We start from the raw sequence: 16,529 nt of genomic DNA, 5'->3' as shown, positions 1-16,529 counted from the left end.
TTATATGAACCAACAGTAAAGTAAGATGGACGAATGGTTCATGCTTAGCGCACATAACATTACTGCGGCGTTGTTGCTTCGTCTTTTATGAGTTATCTTACTTGTGATAGGATAGTGGCCACTGGCAGATGGTAACAAGATCAACCAACACGATCACTGCATAAAGATCCAATCAAATGATACCAATGACAGACCAATAAGAAAAAACAAGTACGTTTTTAATAACAAGATAAATGCGAATCACTAACTTTTTATATTACTAACATTTCTCGGTCATGCGAAAAATGCTAATAAAATCACTCTGTACATATTCATTCACCACTTTTATTTGTGGGATTCACTTGTTTGCTGCTTAGCGGTATCTTAAAATAAACATATATTATTCAGTGGCAGTGCCAACGTAACACGAAACAAAATAGTTATTTTCCTACTGAATGTATCTAAAGCCCCCTCCCTCCATTTCCTAGTCATGATGCAAATAATAAACTTTTATTATTTTTTTCCGCCACGGGATTATTGTGGTGGGGTAGAGTCTTCTGGGACTTCGCGGAACTCGTGCTGCCCACCGGCGGGAGGCTCGTCAAAAGTCTGCACCTAAAACGAAGATGCAGGTGTTTGTGAATAAGCCTTATATGAAGTACCTACATTGCATGGCAACCAAGCATAAGAATAGGACAAAATACAGCCAGTCATCGCGATGAGGACTGGATTCAACAAAAATTGCAATAAGGGATATCTCCCAGGTAGATCCCTGCTTAGAGCCGCGATATTATCTTCAAGTTATTATTGTGATCTAACAAGCTTTTAAATGTATATCACAATATATCATGATTTAGTCAATTCTGGACAATTAAAGTTTGACCATAATAAGGCCGGATTACTCAACCCGCCTGGTGATTTCTTTTTCGTACCGATTAGAAAGCTGAGCATCTCATACAAGTAAGAAACCATGGGAATAAGAGACTTTACACATGCAGAAAGGTTGTTTGTGTCACCATTATACCATTATATGTCATACATAATATGTCACATTGAATTAAGAACATCGAAAATGTCATTTTCGTCTAGATCAGCCATATATCTCTCTTAATCAAAGTACTAGCCACCAAAAAGGAATGAGAAACGAAAAACAAATGGTGCGTCATTTTGTGACGTCGTCTGGGTGGAGTGTTGACAAAAGTTACCCTAGCTCCCTCTCAAAATACAAGACCCTATGGTCTCATCTCTTTGATACCGGGACCTCGTTCCGTTCGTTCCGTGAGACCCACCTCTGTGCTCGGTTTCATAAGCGTTTCTCTCTCGATCTCGTGCTGTTCGGCGGCGTCCTCGACCGTCCGAGTAAGGATCACCCAGTGGTTAGCGGGCGTCTCGGCGCGATGAGAGTCTAACGAAGTGTGCGCGGCGACCTCCATCTCGCGACCAAACGGCGTCCTGGGAAAGAACAACAAATGTGTCACTTGCCAACCAACGGTGTATACTAAACGATGGCAACACTGTACCAACGCAATTGTCCATTTGCAGTGTACTGTTGTAACTGCTGTTGTAACTAACCAGATGTTGTAACTGGTTTTGTTTTGTATTTCTGTACTTGTGTGTGTAACGTAGAGCGTTCCTAGAAATGTATTTTTTTCTAGTACGAATCAAGACTGAAGGACATGCAGTATGAAATTATAGTCAATAGCGGTCTGGGACAAATGCATGTGTCGGGGAGGATAAACAGGGACAGATGCATGTGTCGGGGAGGATAAACAGGGACAGATGCATGTGTCGGGGAGGATAAACAGTGACAGATGCATGTGTAGGGGAGGATAAACAGGGACAGATGCATGTGTCGGGGAGGATAAACAGGGACAGATGCATGTGTCGGGGAGGATAAACAGGGACAGATGCATGTGTAGGGGAGGATAAACAGGGACAGATGCATGTGTAGGGGAGGATAAACAGGGACAGATGCATGTGTAGGGGAGGATAAACAGGGACAGATGCATGTGTAGGGGAGGATAAACAGGGACAGATGCATGTGTAGGGGAGGATAAACAGGGACAGATGCCTGTGTCGGGGAGGATAAACAGTGACAGATGCATGTGTAGGGGAGGATAAACAGGGACAGATGCATGTGTAGGGGAGGATAAACAGGGACAGATGCATGTGTAGGGGAGGATAAACAGGGACAGATGCATGTGTAGGGGAGGAGAAACAGGGACAGATGCATGTGTAGGGGAGGATAAACAGGGACAGATGCATGTGTAGGGGAGGATAAACAGGGACAGATGCATGTGTAGGGGAGGATAAACAGGGACAGATGCATGTGTAGGGGAGGATAAAAAGGGACAGATGCATGTGTAGGGGAGGATAAACAGGGACAGATGCATGTGTAGGGGAGGATAAACAGTGACAGATGCATGTGTCGGGGAGGATAAACAGGGACAGATGCATGTGTCGGGGAGGATAAACAGGGACAGATGCATGTGTAGGGGAGGAGAAACAGGGACAGATGCATGTGTAGGGGAGGAGAAACAGGGACAGATGCATGTGTAGGGGAGGAGAAACAGGGACAGATGCATGTGTAGGGGAGGAGAAACAGGGACAGATGCATGTGTAGGGGAGGATAAACAGGGACAGATGCATGTGTAGGGGAGGAGAAACAGGGACAGATGCATGTGTAGGGGAGGAGAAACAGGGACAGATGCATGTGGCTTGGGGAAGGGGCAGACCTTAGACATTTGCCAGAGTAAGCCCTTAATTTCTAAATACTCCATAACTCATGAGTACAATTGTTGGGGCTTCCCTACCTAAACGAGAATTCTGACATGCAGGCGAGGTTCTGGTTTGTCTTGCAGTGATTAAACAGGATTCGCTGGTTTGCCTGCAAGGAAAGAGGATAAGTACAGTAAGTCACTCGTAACATTCATGTGCTTTAAAATAACAGGCGACCGCAAGATGAGTTAGCTGTTCACCAGAATGTATGAAAACACTTACTGGGACTGGCATTCCATCATTTTCTAGGCGCTGTTGTGGGTCAAAACACAAGCAATTCCTGAAAACGATCAAAGAACATAAAAAAAGATTAGCAACCACCAAATTTTGACGCTTTTTAAAAGAGGATGTGCTAGGCAGCACGCAGGCTAAGACCTTTGGGTTTCTGAGCATGCAAAATATGAGGAGTTTGATGGGTTAGTCACAGTCCTTTAAAGGTAAAACTTAGGTATATCCCCAATGAAATATTTTACCATAATCATGTCAAACAGTTTAACTTTTGTAGGTAGGTGTGGGCCTGGACAACTTGGGGCCCTGAATTATCTTGGTTTGTATGTGAACATTGATTTTTGTATTACAATTAATGTACATGGATTTTTTCTTGGCTTGAGCTCTGGCACCTGAAACCGCTTGTAAATGGTTATGGTATGGGAAAAATCTAAATAGGCAAAACCAATTTTTAAAAATACAGACTAGTACGGACGAATACAGAGAGTGGCATGGATATTATATTGTTAAATATAATAACCAAGGAATCTTGACAAAGTTTATATGCCCCCCCCCCCCAATATTTTAAAAAATATATAAGGAAATGACCAGTTTGGGTGTGGCTGTGCCAAAAAATATTTTCTTAACGATTCTGTATTGTGCCCCCCCCTCCAATATTTCAAGGGCTGCTATGGCACTAAAAAGGAATGTAATAATAAGAAATATGTGTTTTATATGAAGTGCGTGGAACAAACTTACCAGTGTGCAGTGAAGGAAGAATTATCTGTTAGAAGGCATTCTTGTTTGCGAGACTTCTTGGCCGCTTTATTGAATGTTACCCGGTCACTATGCATTCTCAACTGGAAATAGCAAACATTTTTTTATTTAATCATATGCCAGAAGAAATCAGCAAAAGGATTTACAGATACTATCATACATAGCTAAATGAACATCAATATTATTTTCTTTGTTGTTCCTTTCTGTAGTTTAGTTTAGTTCAGGGTAGTATTTTTATTGTGCAATGAAACACAAAAGGATGACAGTTAAATGTAATTTTAGCATTTTCACATTTATGGTGCAATTTAAAAAAATAAAGTAACCATGAGTATTCTTTATACAAAGGATTTCTTTCCTTATAAAGATAAATCTTTACTTTTTTATTCTTTTACTCATGAAGAGCAAACATTTACAGACTTATTACAGACGCAAAATACTCACACTGCCCCCAACTCCTGGTAGTGTACTGAGCATAAAAGGCTGGCCATAGCGAAGTACCTGACCTTCCTGGTACAGCTCAGGGCTAGAGTATATAAGAGATATTTATTAGGACAATCAAAATATTTACTTATCAGTGATATGCATTAAGGTCACAATTTTTTTTCTATGTATTAATAATTTTTTTTCATACTTCAGATTAAGAAAATGAAAACAATTTTCAAGTTCTGTTTGTGGTGTCCATCCCTCCCCCTTCTCGTGAAAGTCTGAAAAATAACTTTGTGATTCGTGATGGGCCCCCCCTCTTCACCACCCTGCTATAAATGTACTTTTTTTGTTAATGTTAAAGGGGCAGTTGCACCAGAAGCGTTATTTTTTAAGAATGCTACCATCGCCAATCCAGCACAGAGAAAAACTACTGGACACTATCTAAAAGCTGTTTGATTGTCTTCTTGTGAGTAAATTCGGGGCGATGCAAACAGATTTCACGTCTACATACTCTCTCAGCCGTCTTTATCGCTTACAAGAAATGACGATTCGACCATGTATTTTCACTTTGAAACAAATGTGCAACTGCCCCTTTAACCAAATGTGCTTTCACTATAAGTGATCACGAAAAAATCCAGCACAAGCAGCAGGCCCAGGGGGAGTTCAAGGGGTTTGAAAGAACCATCCACCACTTTAATGAAGGAAAATTGAGCACCACTGCAAGCTACCTAAGATAAAATCATCTGCTAAATGTGTTAACGAACCCCCCCTCCCCTCAAAATCCTTAAATCCTTGCAGCAGTGACTGTCTTACAAACCTGACAATCATAAAGGTATTGCGGACACATGGCTGAAGTGACTTGGATGCAGATATATCGCAAGGACCTCCAAGGCTCTGGGCATCACGCATCTTACTCTCAGACATGTTGGCCGTCAATAACACTTCGCTTGCGGGGTTATACACGCACACAATATCCCCGAAATGAAGGTACCCATCGTGAGACACAGAAAGCTCAGTCTTGGGAAAAAAACAGCCGCGGATAAATATAAGTACATTTGTGCAATTTTACAGACAAGGAATTCTCGAAAATATATTTCACATGCTTTATCGGGAAATGTGTTCGTAAAGAATAACACAAATAGATAGCGAAATCAAAGAGAGTCGTGAAATATTCTTTTATCTTACCTTCTTGAGTATATTTCCTAGTAAGTTAGAAGCTTTTTGAATTAAAAGCTCTCCTTTCTCCTTCTTGTCGAGGAAGTCTTTTAATTTGTCCTGTAGATTTTAATAATAGAATTTGAGCTACCGCCGACTGGGAAAGTAAAGCAATAATCAAACGAATTCATAACAATATCTCCAAGCCGATACACTATTACCAGTGAATCATCTCATTGAATCGAACTTATATTTAAAAAATCCTGGATATTTGTAACAATATGAAAACGTTAATTCAAGATTCAGTAACAACAAGGATAGATCCAAGAAGAATAAAAACAAAACAGGATTGCAGCAAAGAAATCGCTGCATTTCAAACAGTTCAAAAACTTACTTCCTCAAGACAGATGTCCTCATTCCAGTTTCCAATCAAAACAGAAGGGTTGTATGTTCTTACACTCATATTATCAGTTAATTTGAGGGGGGATTAAAAGAAAAATTTATATTTTTCGGGATAGCAACAAAGTCCCCTTCGAAAGCTTGCGTTCTACTGTGATCTGAGGTAGGCCGAGTGTGTTGTTGCTATGGGTACGTTACATGAACTACTGCTGACCGCTTGGCTTGCAGGTAGACACAGGGGACCCAAATGAAGGGACATACACCCGTTGTGAGTAGCCCCGATTATCAGATTATCTAATTATAAGACGATTATTTTTTGTTTCAAAAGTGGGAGAGGAAAAACAAATCTTTTTATCGCATCCTGGTATATCCTTCAAAGGGAAGAAGAAAAAGTCCTGACACTCGGGCTACCCCGATTTGTTGTTTGGGATACTTGCTCTCGGCCTTCGGCCTCGGTCTGTATCAGACCTCAGTCACTGTATTTCACAATACGGGAAATAACATATACAGACGTAATAGCTTTATTTGACCAGGAAGAGGGGGGAGATCCCCCCCCCTTCTGGTCTTAGTCCCTACCATCTAGTCTCAGTCTACTGTTATACGGAACTCCATAGTCAAAGAGAGCAGTAAACAACACAAGGCCGCTACCCAGGGGAGGTGCAGGGGGTGCGAGGGTGCGAATGCACCCCCCCCCCCCCCCCCCACAACGGCCAAAAGTCCTTTTTTCGTTCAATACACGTGTTATTTGTAGACAAAACTAAAAAAACCTAAGCTCTGGTATGTAGCCAAATTCGGCAATAAACGTCCCGTGGAGATACTGAAAAGGCAAAGGCATAAAAAATCATTTTTTGTTCTTTCGGAGGTGGTTAGATTTTTATCAGAGAACTTCCTCCCTCCCCCTCCCCCCAGAAAAATCCCCCTCCCCCTCCCCCCTCCCCCTCCCCCCTCCCCCTCCCCCTCCCCCTCCCCCTCCCCCTCCCCCTCCCTCTCTCTCTCTCCCTCTCTCTCTCTCTCTCTCTCTCTCTCTCTCTCTCTCTCTCTCTCTCTCTCTCCCTCTCCCTCTCTCTCTCTCTCTCCTTCACACACGTGTTTTTTTGTCTCGCCGTTGCAAATATAATGATCAATGTTGCTGTCTGTTACATATCCGCCGTCCGCCCACGTTTCCTTATCAAATCAGACTGCGCTTAATCTACAGCAGTCGAAGTAATAGGAAGGATATTGGTTCAGCCAATAAAGATATTCAAAGTCAGTTCCTTTTTAATGACTATGGACTTCGGTATCTAATAACCGCATATCTGCTGCTCGACCAATATACCCATTTACAATAGCTCACGTCTTGTTGTTATCACGTAGAGAATCATTTCTTCGCTCTTGTTTACAGATAAGGATATACAGATATAGATAAATCGCTGTTAAACCTTTTGGTACTTTTAGTGCCATTTTCATATGCGGACTAAGTCATGTTTACAAGTTCTTTCTAGCAAGACATAACTCAGTAATTAAATGAATGAAACATTTTAAGTGAGTCATTAATATCTTTTTGATGTCATTTTTCAAGGTTATGATATTGTGACATCGGCATTCATAGACAATGGAGGTTTTGCTACTTCACCTGTCACTTGTCTCATGTGCAAGAGTTGTGTCGGAGATAGGGGCTAATGGCGCAAAGGAGAAGGGGCTCATTGTCCTTTTTATCGGCTCCATCATTATCCTCGTCGTAGTCATCATCATCACCATTATTCCTTAACCATTATCATCTTCGTTCCGCCAATTGCCAGTTTTTTTAGAGGGGGCAGCGGCGTAGCCAGGACTTTTAACAGGAGGGGGCCCAAAAGGCCCTTTCAAGCATTTCCCCCTGTATTTTAGATAATCTTTCATACAATTACTGTAGCTTTGGCTGCCAGAAGGGGGGGCCCGGGCCCCCTGGGCCATCCCTCCTGGCTACGCCTCTGGGGGGGGGACTCGTTTACCATTGTCAATTTTCTTTATCATGTCCTAGCTCGTGGTGGAAGTTAATTTTCTTTCAGCGGCCCATAATTTAGAGTGGATTGTTCTATCGCCAGCCCCTCCCCTCACCCCTACATCAAACTTATCTTCTTCATTATCATTGTCATCATTAACATCATCATCATCATCATCATCATCATCATCGTTCTTTTAATTTTCATCATTATAATCATTATCAACACCACCATCATCAGCATCAGCATCATCATTGTTTTAATTTCCACTATTATAATCATCATCATCCTTAGCATTTTCATCATTAAAATCTGATGATTTGAGAACGATTCACAAATACCATCGAGAAAAGTATTGGCAACCCGTTTCCTGCTCCAGACCCAACTAGCCTCAGGGGAAGCAGAGCCTTCTCAGATAATATCGATACGATATCTCTTCCCAAAATACTTATAGTAGGAATAGGAATTAGCCTGAGTTAACAGACCCCCGTACTCAGGCTCAATAGAAATGTGCCTTGAACACTTTCTCGGAATATACAGACAGCAGAAGGTACAGCGGAGCTGACGCCAGACTGTGCTACAAAGTTTACATAATAGAGTGGCACAACTTTTTCCATCATCATCAAGGCACGAAAGTGCCATGTGGATAGCTAGCTATATTAAAGTATATAAGACTATATAAAACTCTTAAAGAATGAGCCGTTAAAAGACGCAAATTTTGCATTTCGACGAAAAGATGAATCTGCCCTTCTGTTCTCTAATCCGGTTATATGAGAGGCGTATAGTGATACTTTTAGTGATATTTTTTCAACTATTGTCAAGGCACAAATGTGCCATGAAAATAGATAGCTATATAAGAGTATATAAGAATTTATAAAAAAATATATATTACTCTAAAAGAAGAACCCGCTGAAGATACAATATTTGCTTGTACAACGACGAAGATAGATCTGCCCTTCTGTTTTATAATCTGGTTATATAAGAGGCGTATAGTGATACTTTTAGTTGTATTTCTTCAACCATTGTCAAGTCACAAAAGCGTCATGAAAATAGATAGCTATATAAAAGTATATAAGAATTTATAAAAAAATATATAAAACTCTAAAAGAAGAAGCCGCTGAAGATACAATATTTGCTTGTACAACGACGAAGATAGATCTGCCCTTCTGTTTTATAATCTGGTTATATAAGAGGCGTATAGACTAGCAATACTGGTGCGCAAGGCAATGCTTTGAGCACGTAAAGGTTATGGTAGGGTCAGGACACAGTTTCTGTCTGAGTTCTGGAGAATTCTGGAGGGTTGTTAAATCTAATTGTGTAATGCTTTTGTTCTTTCAAAAGTAGAAAATTTATATAAGCTGGAGCTGATAAGCTTATAAGCTCATCGGATTCTAAAGTCAGGTGCTTAAGAAGCAGAGCTGGTATAAAGGAAAAGGCAGTGATACAAGTTACATAATTGAACGTGATTTGAGAGTTATTATACAAAGAAAGCAAAAAAAAAAAATAATATATTTGAAAAGATCCTATCAAATAGTAAGAGTTATTTGCGACGATGAATGTTTGATATCCACTTTACAAATTTGTTTAATACTACTCCAACACTTAAACGCGTTGGCTTTTTTGAGGTGCTTCGGTATTTCGGTGCGAGATGGAACGTAATAAAACAATAGGCCATTTTGTGTTGCTTATCAAAATATGGTATTCGTAATTTTAATTGAAAGCCACAATTCAGTACCTATCAAGCTAAAACAATAGCACAACACAACGCCACGAATAACTGGTTTTCCGAGAATGTAGCTAAATCCTGTCTTTTGTTCCATAGTTATTGAGTTTGCTTATGTTGAATTAATCATTGCGAGAGTGCAAAACACAAGTAAATAAGACTTGGGAATCTCGAGGCCTTTTTTGGACATTGTAACCTTTTCCCGGCATGACGTTGCTAGTAATGAGCTAAAGGAGAGCTCTAATAGCTTATTTGGCTTTATTATTTAAAATATGGCGTGTAATAATACAAGAGCACGTTGCCCGTGGCTATCATTTAACAGCCGTCACATCCATCGCCGCTGGGGCTTTTTTATCACTATTCGTCTTATTGAAAAAACAATTGTTGACCAAGTACTAGGGATTGTTCGTTAATTAGAAACCGTGGATTCATTAGTTTGGCATAACAAAAACGCGTTAAGTTTAGCTGAGATCCCGCAGAGTTCCATTAGGTCCCGGTGGGATATGGACTATTGTGTTTTAACAACTGGGTTTAGCATACATAGTACACATAGCCCGGACTCTTAATGGAAAATGAGGCTTTGTCGCGCCCCCTGTCGAAGCAAGACAGCAAGAGCCCGTTTCATGTTGTTTTTGTGATCATACTTGATGTATTGCTCATTTCATAGTTTAAGAAACTGTTCACAATGTGCTCGGCTATCATCGATGCTAGCTTACAAAGACTGTGTGCACTTTACTTTAATTAATTTATTGGGTAAATTAGCTTTGGAAAACAACAGTACAAGGCTATATATCCATGACAACATAGGGGAGGTAATTAGTTTATTGGATGTTAATTGTATTGGGAGTTCGTGTTAATTCTATATACATAACAAGTGCTTTGGACGTGATGAACAAATATCAATAATGCTAGCTTCTAGTGAACCTTTCTAAGACTTTAGCGCGAAATATTTCTAATCGTGAGAGTCAATAATGTGAGTATATGTTGAAATAACAGAGTTAACTCATAAAAGGGAACCGTGTAGCGAGCATGGTGGGGGCGTTGAAGCGAACATACCTGAGTATTATTTGCCAAAAAAAAACCATTCTAATTGGATTCCGATGACCTGATTGGTTCAAGCGATAAGGCTATTTATTCTCGCGTCATTGTGTAGCGAAACTAAATACTGATTAGGAAACTGACGAACGGTCATTTTGATTAACAAACAATACCGAGAGATTAGAGACAAACATAAAATTTGCATTCAACAGGAACGTCATTCGCAAGTTAGACGTGGACCTCACCCTGAAAGAACGCACGCAGTTACTTCTAGCAGTACAGGGCGATGAATCGCTATCAAAGGCCAAGCATGGTGTACTCTGAATCTGAGGACAAAAAGACCAGCCAAATGCACAGACATTCCGTTGAGTCTGCTCTCATCCAAGCCTCAAATAAAGGTTATACTATAGATATGATTTTGGGGAATCGAGAGAATTCGACGGCAAAGCGTGAAGAGAAACGACCGGTTGAGTACAACCCAGTAGGCCAAGGAGATACCAGCGACACTGGTGAGTTCGGCTCGCCACTTCTCATACAATCATTGATTTACAAATAACACAGCTAATCTTGTTAGGGGTTAAGTAGTTGACATTGGTCGCCGCGGTCGTATGTCGGCCCTCGTAGGATTACGGAAAGTAACTGTTTGTCAAAGCACAGTGTGAATGACAGGGCATATAGTGTTAAGTTGTTTAATTGAGACTATTACAAACAAATTTATATGTATCCGGCCGACAAGTAAACGCTGTTAACAGTACTCTGTTACTTCTAAACATTGTTTCCTTATTTTCCATCGAAAACCATCTCATTTGACGATCAAACATAGGGTATTTTTGGATTTACCTTCAGAGTGTGAACCTAAAAAAACTACTCGATCGCTCGCCTCTTGGTAGAAATAGTTCTTTAAATGCGCTGTGACTTCAACTTCATTAAAAGCATAGTCAGTAACATCCTGATAATGAATGAAGCATAATTAATGGCCCTCATTTTCTAGAATTTACCCTTAATAACCCTTAAATAAACAAGTTTAAAATGATCTGTTTCTCCAAAGCCAAAATATAGACTAATTCTGAATGATCATTTTGATAGTATCGCAACTCGACACTGACGAACAATTAAAATTGACCTATAAAGTACGATCAAGCAAACAGGTCTAAAAATTACTCTTATTCAAACAGAGGAACAAGAAAAAGTGATGAAGGACGATGGCAGTGGCGAAGAGAGCGCAGGTGAGGATGGAAAGCCGAGGAAAGTCAGGCGAAGTCGAACTACGTTCACGACATACCAACTTCACCAACTCGAGCGCGCGTTTGAGAAAACGCAATACCCCGATGTGTTCACGAGAGAGGAACTTGCCCTTCGGCTGGACTTGAGCGAGGCAAGAGTACAGGTAAGAAAAACAACCAACATATCAAACACTTAACATTTCATGTAAAGATGTGTTTCTCAACTAACTCTTTAATGTCGGCCAGCTAGACGTCTGATAAGTCGCGAAACTTGTCGAGACTGCACAAAATAAATCGCAATCATTTTTTCATTGTTTTTTTTAAAGAAGTTTGAATTATCATGCGGGTTGACTACGACTATTATAAGTGATATTTGACCATTCTAATGTTAATTCTCTAATTCTCTTTCTTCGCCGTATTGATCCCTTTAGGGAAAAAAATGAACTTATTCATTGGTAAACAATAACTTATTCATTGTTAAACAATTCATTTGTCGTTTAATGTTGTTCGATACCTCTAGAATGAAGAGAAAAAACAATTTGAAGTAATAATAATTCAGCCTCATCAATTAGACCCACTTGTTCGTATTGGACCGGTATTTTGGCATGCTGCAATCTCATCTATAAGTCCGTTGCTGTGCTAAACAGCTAAAAACACGATAACAAGGGAACAATACTTTGATAAAGCTTCACGCTATTTTAACGAGGGAAATGCTGCTGATCTGTCAGGAACCAGGGGAAATTTCCTTTTTTGGTGAATGGTAGTACCTAACTCCTTGAAGTTTGTTTTTCTTATATGACAAATCAAAAAAAGAATAAATAAAAAAGAATGCGACATTCTATCTTAAATAAAAACGATTTATACACTTCTCAAAATATTATCATGTTGGATGTTGGTCATATTAAACTTAACTCGAATTTCGTTTAAAAGCAAGACGAATAGAATACCAACTCGATTTTGAGGCAGACTAATAATGAGAGCAGTGTTGCAGAAACTTCTCTTGCCCAACTTTCTGCAGTAGGTCGCAAAGAACTATGTTTGATATTTTTTCCGTTAGCTTAATCAAACAAGGAGACTCGCTTGTAAAGGAAGTTATCTATTTCAACAAGTTGTTCTCGTTTAGTGGCATGTATGTATTGCCCGAAATTGTTTGTTGGTTGTTTGTTAGTTAAGTCAGATTAAATTTTGATTTTAAGTGAATACAAATACAATAGCTTTTCAATTGCTGTAATTATTAGTCAAACCAATTTTTGTTTCATTGTTCAATTCACAAGACATACACCAGAACACAAACAAAAATGCTGTGGTACACAAAAAAGAAAGGTTGTTTGCTCTAGAAGTTTGATCAAAAGTGGTATTTTTGTAATTCTAAGTCAGACGAAACTCGCTTAGCGCCAAAAGGCCTTAGGGGATAATATATTGGACAAATAAATAAAGTTCATTATTCAATCAGACATTATTCAACTTTGAAAGGTTTTGCTGGTTGGCTTAACATCTCTACATTCATCTCATTACTTGAAGTAGAGGACACTTTCAAACATTTACACATAATATTTGTGTATTATATGTTTGGGGTGTTTATTTTTTGTTATTGGTGACTTTGATATAGGGTACCAAAGGACTCTAGCTGTTAACCAGATAGATCGTGTATTTAATCTAAAAGCAAAGATAAAAGCAAAATTATGTTTTCAGTAAAAGCAAATATGTTATGGATAGCCAAGCATGTCTGCTATTTTCAAAAAATTCACAGACATACTAAACGATTAAGAAAATTAATTAGTCTTTCAATCTCACGAACTTTTCCGACTAGTTAATGATGACATGACACACAGTAATAAGGTCTACTGATTTTATACAACACTTATCATCTGAAAAACTCCCAAAGCAGTTGTTTTGTCATTTTGCTGTTTTTTTCTTTGCGGGATATCGGGAGCACACTGTGCTTAAAAGGTTTTGAGTCTATTTAGAGAAAAAAGGGCAGCGCTAAAAGGGCACAGTGTCAACTAAAGATGAAAAAACACGAACCCAAATAGAACAAGGTTATTAACAAAAAATGCGGCCGAAACAAAGGGCTATTATCACTTAAACGCATCTTTGATCTAATTAAGTAACAACCTTCTAAATCATAAAATGTGAAAGAGAAATAATAATTTGCTCGGAAAAATAATATTGAAGTTTCAAGAATAGTTGTGAGTTGATTTGAAGACATGCGATTTTTGTGGTGTTTGGCTTTTCGGCTCGACAGACCTAATTACTGCTTTATACTTAAAGATAACCGGTCCGCTTTATCAAAACGTCGATCTAGACTCTATTAAATGAAGACACATTACAAATAAACTGGAATGATGCTGACAACTTATAAGGCCATTAAAATACCACATATCAATCTATTCGCTATTAACCCCTATCTTATCATCTTAATACCCGTGTGGACTGACAAGTAAAACACCTCGCCTACTCACGCGGACCTTGTATGATTTTTGTCTTTTTGAATAAATTGGAGTGAATAAAGGTAGTGAAGGAATAATATGAAATACATAGAAGGATATTTTTTTTATTTTTTAACTCGTTCGCTTAGAATCTGTATAAATTAAGGAATATTTTTTACAACTCTTTCCACATCTCGCTACCCAAAAGATATTTTGCGAATGACAATTATTGTATCAATAGCTAGTGTTTTGGGGCCTTCTTCACTGCACTCTATTCAAACTTTTCATGTCCTTTCTCGACCAGGTCTGGTTTCAAAACCGCAGAGCCAAGTGGCGTAAACGAGAAAAGGCCCTCGGACGAGAGAGCCCCAACTTTATGTACCCAGGACACGGCGGAGAGTACCGTGGGGTCCCTACTGAATTACCGCCCCTTCATACTGCATACCAACCCGTGCCCCCTTCGTTCATGGACCGGTGGAACCCCCACGTCCCTGCTCTCAGCCTCATCTCTCCATACGCCACAGCACCTCCCCAATATGGTCCCATGGGGCCACATATTGGCGCTCCTGGATACTACTCGCCACACCTCCTGAGGCACTATATCCATCCTGCTATGGTCCCTTATCTAAAAGGGCCCCTGAGTCCACCCCAGGGACATGATATGAGGAGGACAAGCATCGAGGATCTTCGCCACAAAGCGAAGAAACATTCCGCCTCAATCTCCAGCCCGGAGGAGGGGAATTCGAGCTCATAATGCAAGCAATACAATCAATATTATTACCCTTTCATGTGAGAGGGCTTGTATATAGTATTTGTAACATATACATATATATTTTTATGACAATAGTTTTCTATAATGCAATTTAAACAGTGATGCTTTATATCCAATTAAAGCAAATTGCAATGTAAAACTATGAATTCGGTATTTTAATATTAAAACACGGTTCAGACCTTACCAACACCGGTATTTTCACAACGCAATTTTTTGCGCAATTTTCCCTAAGGCTATTTCGGAGTCGTAATCCCTAACAAAATACCTCCTACATAAAGAAACACAATTTAAATATAAACGCACGTGCCTTTTTTGTCCATTTATGCATAAAGAAATTTCAGATTCCAGGGAAAAATGCAAAACAAATTAAGCTTCTTTACCTATAAGGACATTTTGTCCGCGATTGTAGTTGTATAATAAACGGTGTGATTGTCGTAAAGCTATAAAAAGAACGTACAGTAAAATAACCCTCCATTCCATGCCATTATGACTAAGGCATGGAAAACCGAGGGTACTAGGGATCAACTCACTTTATATAGTTTTTAGAATCCGTCATCTCCGTAAATATATAGCCATGGTGACAAAGGAAGGGTCACGTGACATCATCTAGGGAAAACTTCCCTACCTGTATATGTAAAGCAGTATTTACGTAACTGCATTTTGGTTAGGGACAACCCATTAGAAAAGTGAAGATTGGGGGGGTGGGGGTGCGCAAGGAACAAAAAAATGCATACACGATGAAAAGCCTTTAAAAGTGCATGCAGCCCAAACCAGGCAATGCTTTGCTGGACTCTAACCAAACATATTTGTTTACAAAATGATGTACCACGTGGGTTCTGCCAGTGATCAATAGACAGGGGCGTACGCAGGATTTTAACAAGTTGCATTCAAAGCATTCAGGAGCTAAATAAGGGCGTGGCACCTCATCCCGCATCCCTGTGAATATTTCATAGCTCCCGCTTTTGGGTTTGAAATTGGCGTCAATGCATCAGACGTTTGAGAATATTACACGATCCTCAGTCATCCTCGATCTAAAATAGGACTTCAGTCGTCACGTGGCACTGAACGACATAACAATATGTTTGGAAATCATCTGTAAACTACCATGATTAAGAAAATTATAGTTTTTATCCTCATCATATATATAAAACTACGTACATAAAAGTGAATGAGTAAAAATTTGATTTTTCCCCCTCGTTATGCAATTTTTTTTTTTTTTTTTTGCAGTCAAATGACTGCAGGCCTATAGGCTACGTACGCCCCTGATAGACAGTATCGATGGCAAAATAGGGGTTGGATTCAGGCCAGCTTCTTGGTACATAAATGGCAGAAGCAAGAAAAAAAAATAATTGAGGGTGTACGGAATGTTTGAGGTGGGGAGATGCTCTGTTTTCAAGATAAAAAACACTCCCAGTCTCTGTACACAGAAAAAAACATATGTCAAATAATGTGTTTTCATTTGTTAGCTACCCCAGTTATTTTAGGATTATATGAGGTTATCCCCCCTAGCCCTCCAGTTCTGCATTCCATGATGTGCTTTTCTATTATGTTATTGTAGATTTTCTAACTAAAAATAAATTGATAGAATTCTATATTATTTGTCATAGAAAAACCTCAGATTTTTTCCCTATAAGTACTTATATGAAGGGCCTCATTGCCCTA

The 16,529-nt window shown here is 39.4% G+C and overlaps 2 protein-coding genes across 3 annotated transcripts; one reads left to right on the top strand and one right to left on the bottom strand.

The window, feature by feature from the left end:
* Positions 1–197: 197 nt before the first annotated feature.
* LOC5513990 (cilia- and flagella-associated protein 161) lies at positions 198–5,904 on the bottom strand. Its single transcript, XM_048727864.1, has 9 exons — positions 5,717–5,904; positions 5,353–5,442; positions 4,985–5,184; positions 4,183–4,264; positions 3,724–3,824; positions 2,980–3,037; positions 2,793–2,866; positions 1,269–1,431; positions 198–594 (listed from the first exon to the last, which is right to left on the bottom strand). Exons 1-9 carry the CDS (start codon positions 5,783–5,785, stop codon positions 514–516), a joined length of 918 nt encoding a protein of 305 aa, XP_048583821.1. The 5' UTR covers positions 5,786–5,904; the 3' UTR covers positions 198–513.
* Positions 5,905–10,287: 4,383 nt separating this feature from the next.
* Positions 10,288–15,050, top strand: LOC5513991 (retinal homeobox protein Rx1). Of its 2 annotated transcripts, XM_048727748.1 has the most exons (4): positions 10,288–10,378; positions 10,656–10,952; positions 11,619–11,830; positions 14,400–15,050. In XM_048727748.1, the coding sequence occupies exons 2-4, from the start codon at positions 10,730–10,732 to the stop codon at positions 14,847–14,849; spliced, it is 885 nt and encodes a 294-aa protein (XP_048583705.1). In that variant the 5' UTR covers positions 10,288–10,378; positions 10,656–10,729; the 3' UTR covers positions 14,850–15,050. The 2 variants fall into 2 exon arrangements, with proteins under 2 accessions (XP_048583705.1, XP_001634166.2); XM_001634116.3 differs by lacking the exon at positions 10,288–10,378 and having other exon boundaries at positions 10,614–10,952.
* The last annotated feature ends 1,479 nt before the right edge of the window (positions 15,051–16,529 follow it).

This window comes from Nematostella vectensis, chromosome 5 (assembly GCF_932526225.1).
Source record: "Nematostella vectensis chromosome 5, jaNemVect1.1, whole genome shotgun sequence".
NCBI lineage: Eukaryota > Metazoa > Cnidaria > Anthozoa > Actiniaria > Edwardsiidae > Nematostella > Nematostella vectensis.
This window is presented reverse-complemented; position numbering and strand designations above follow the sequence as displayed.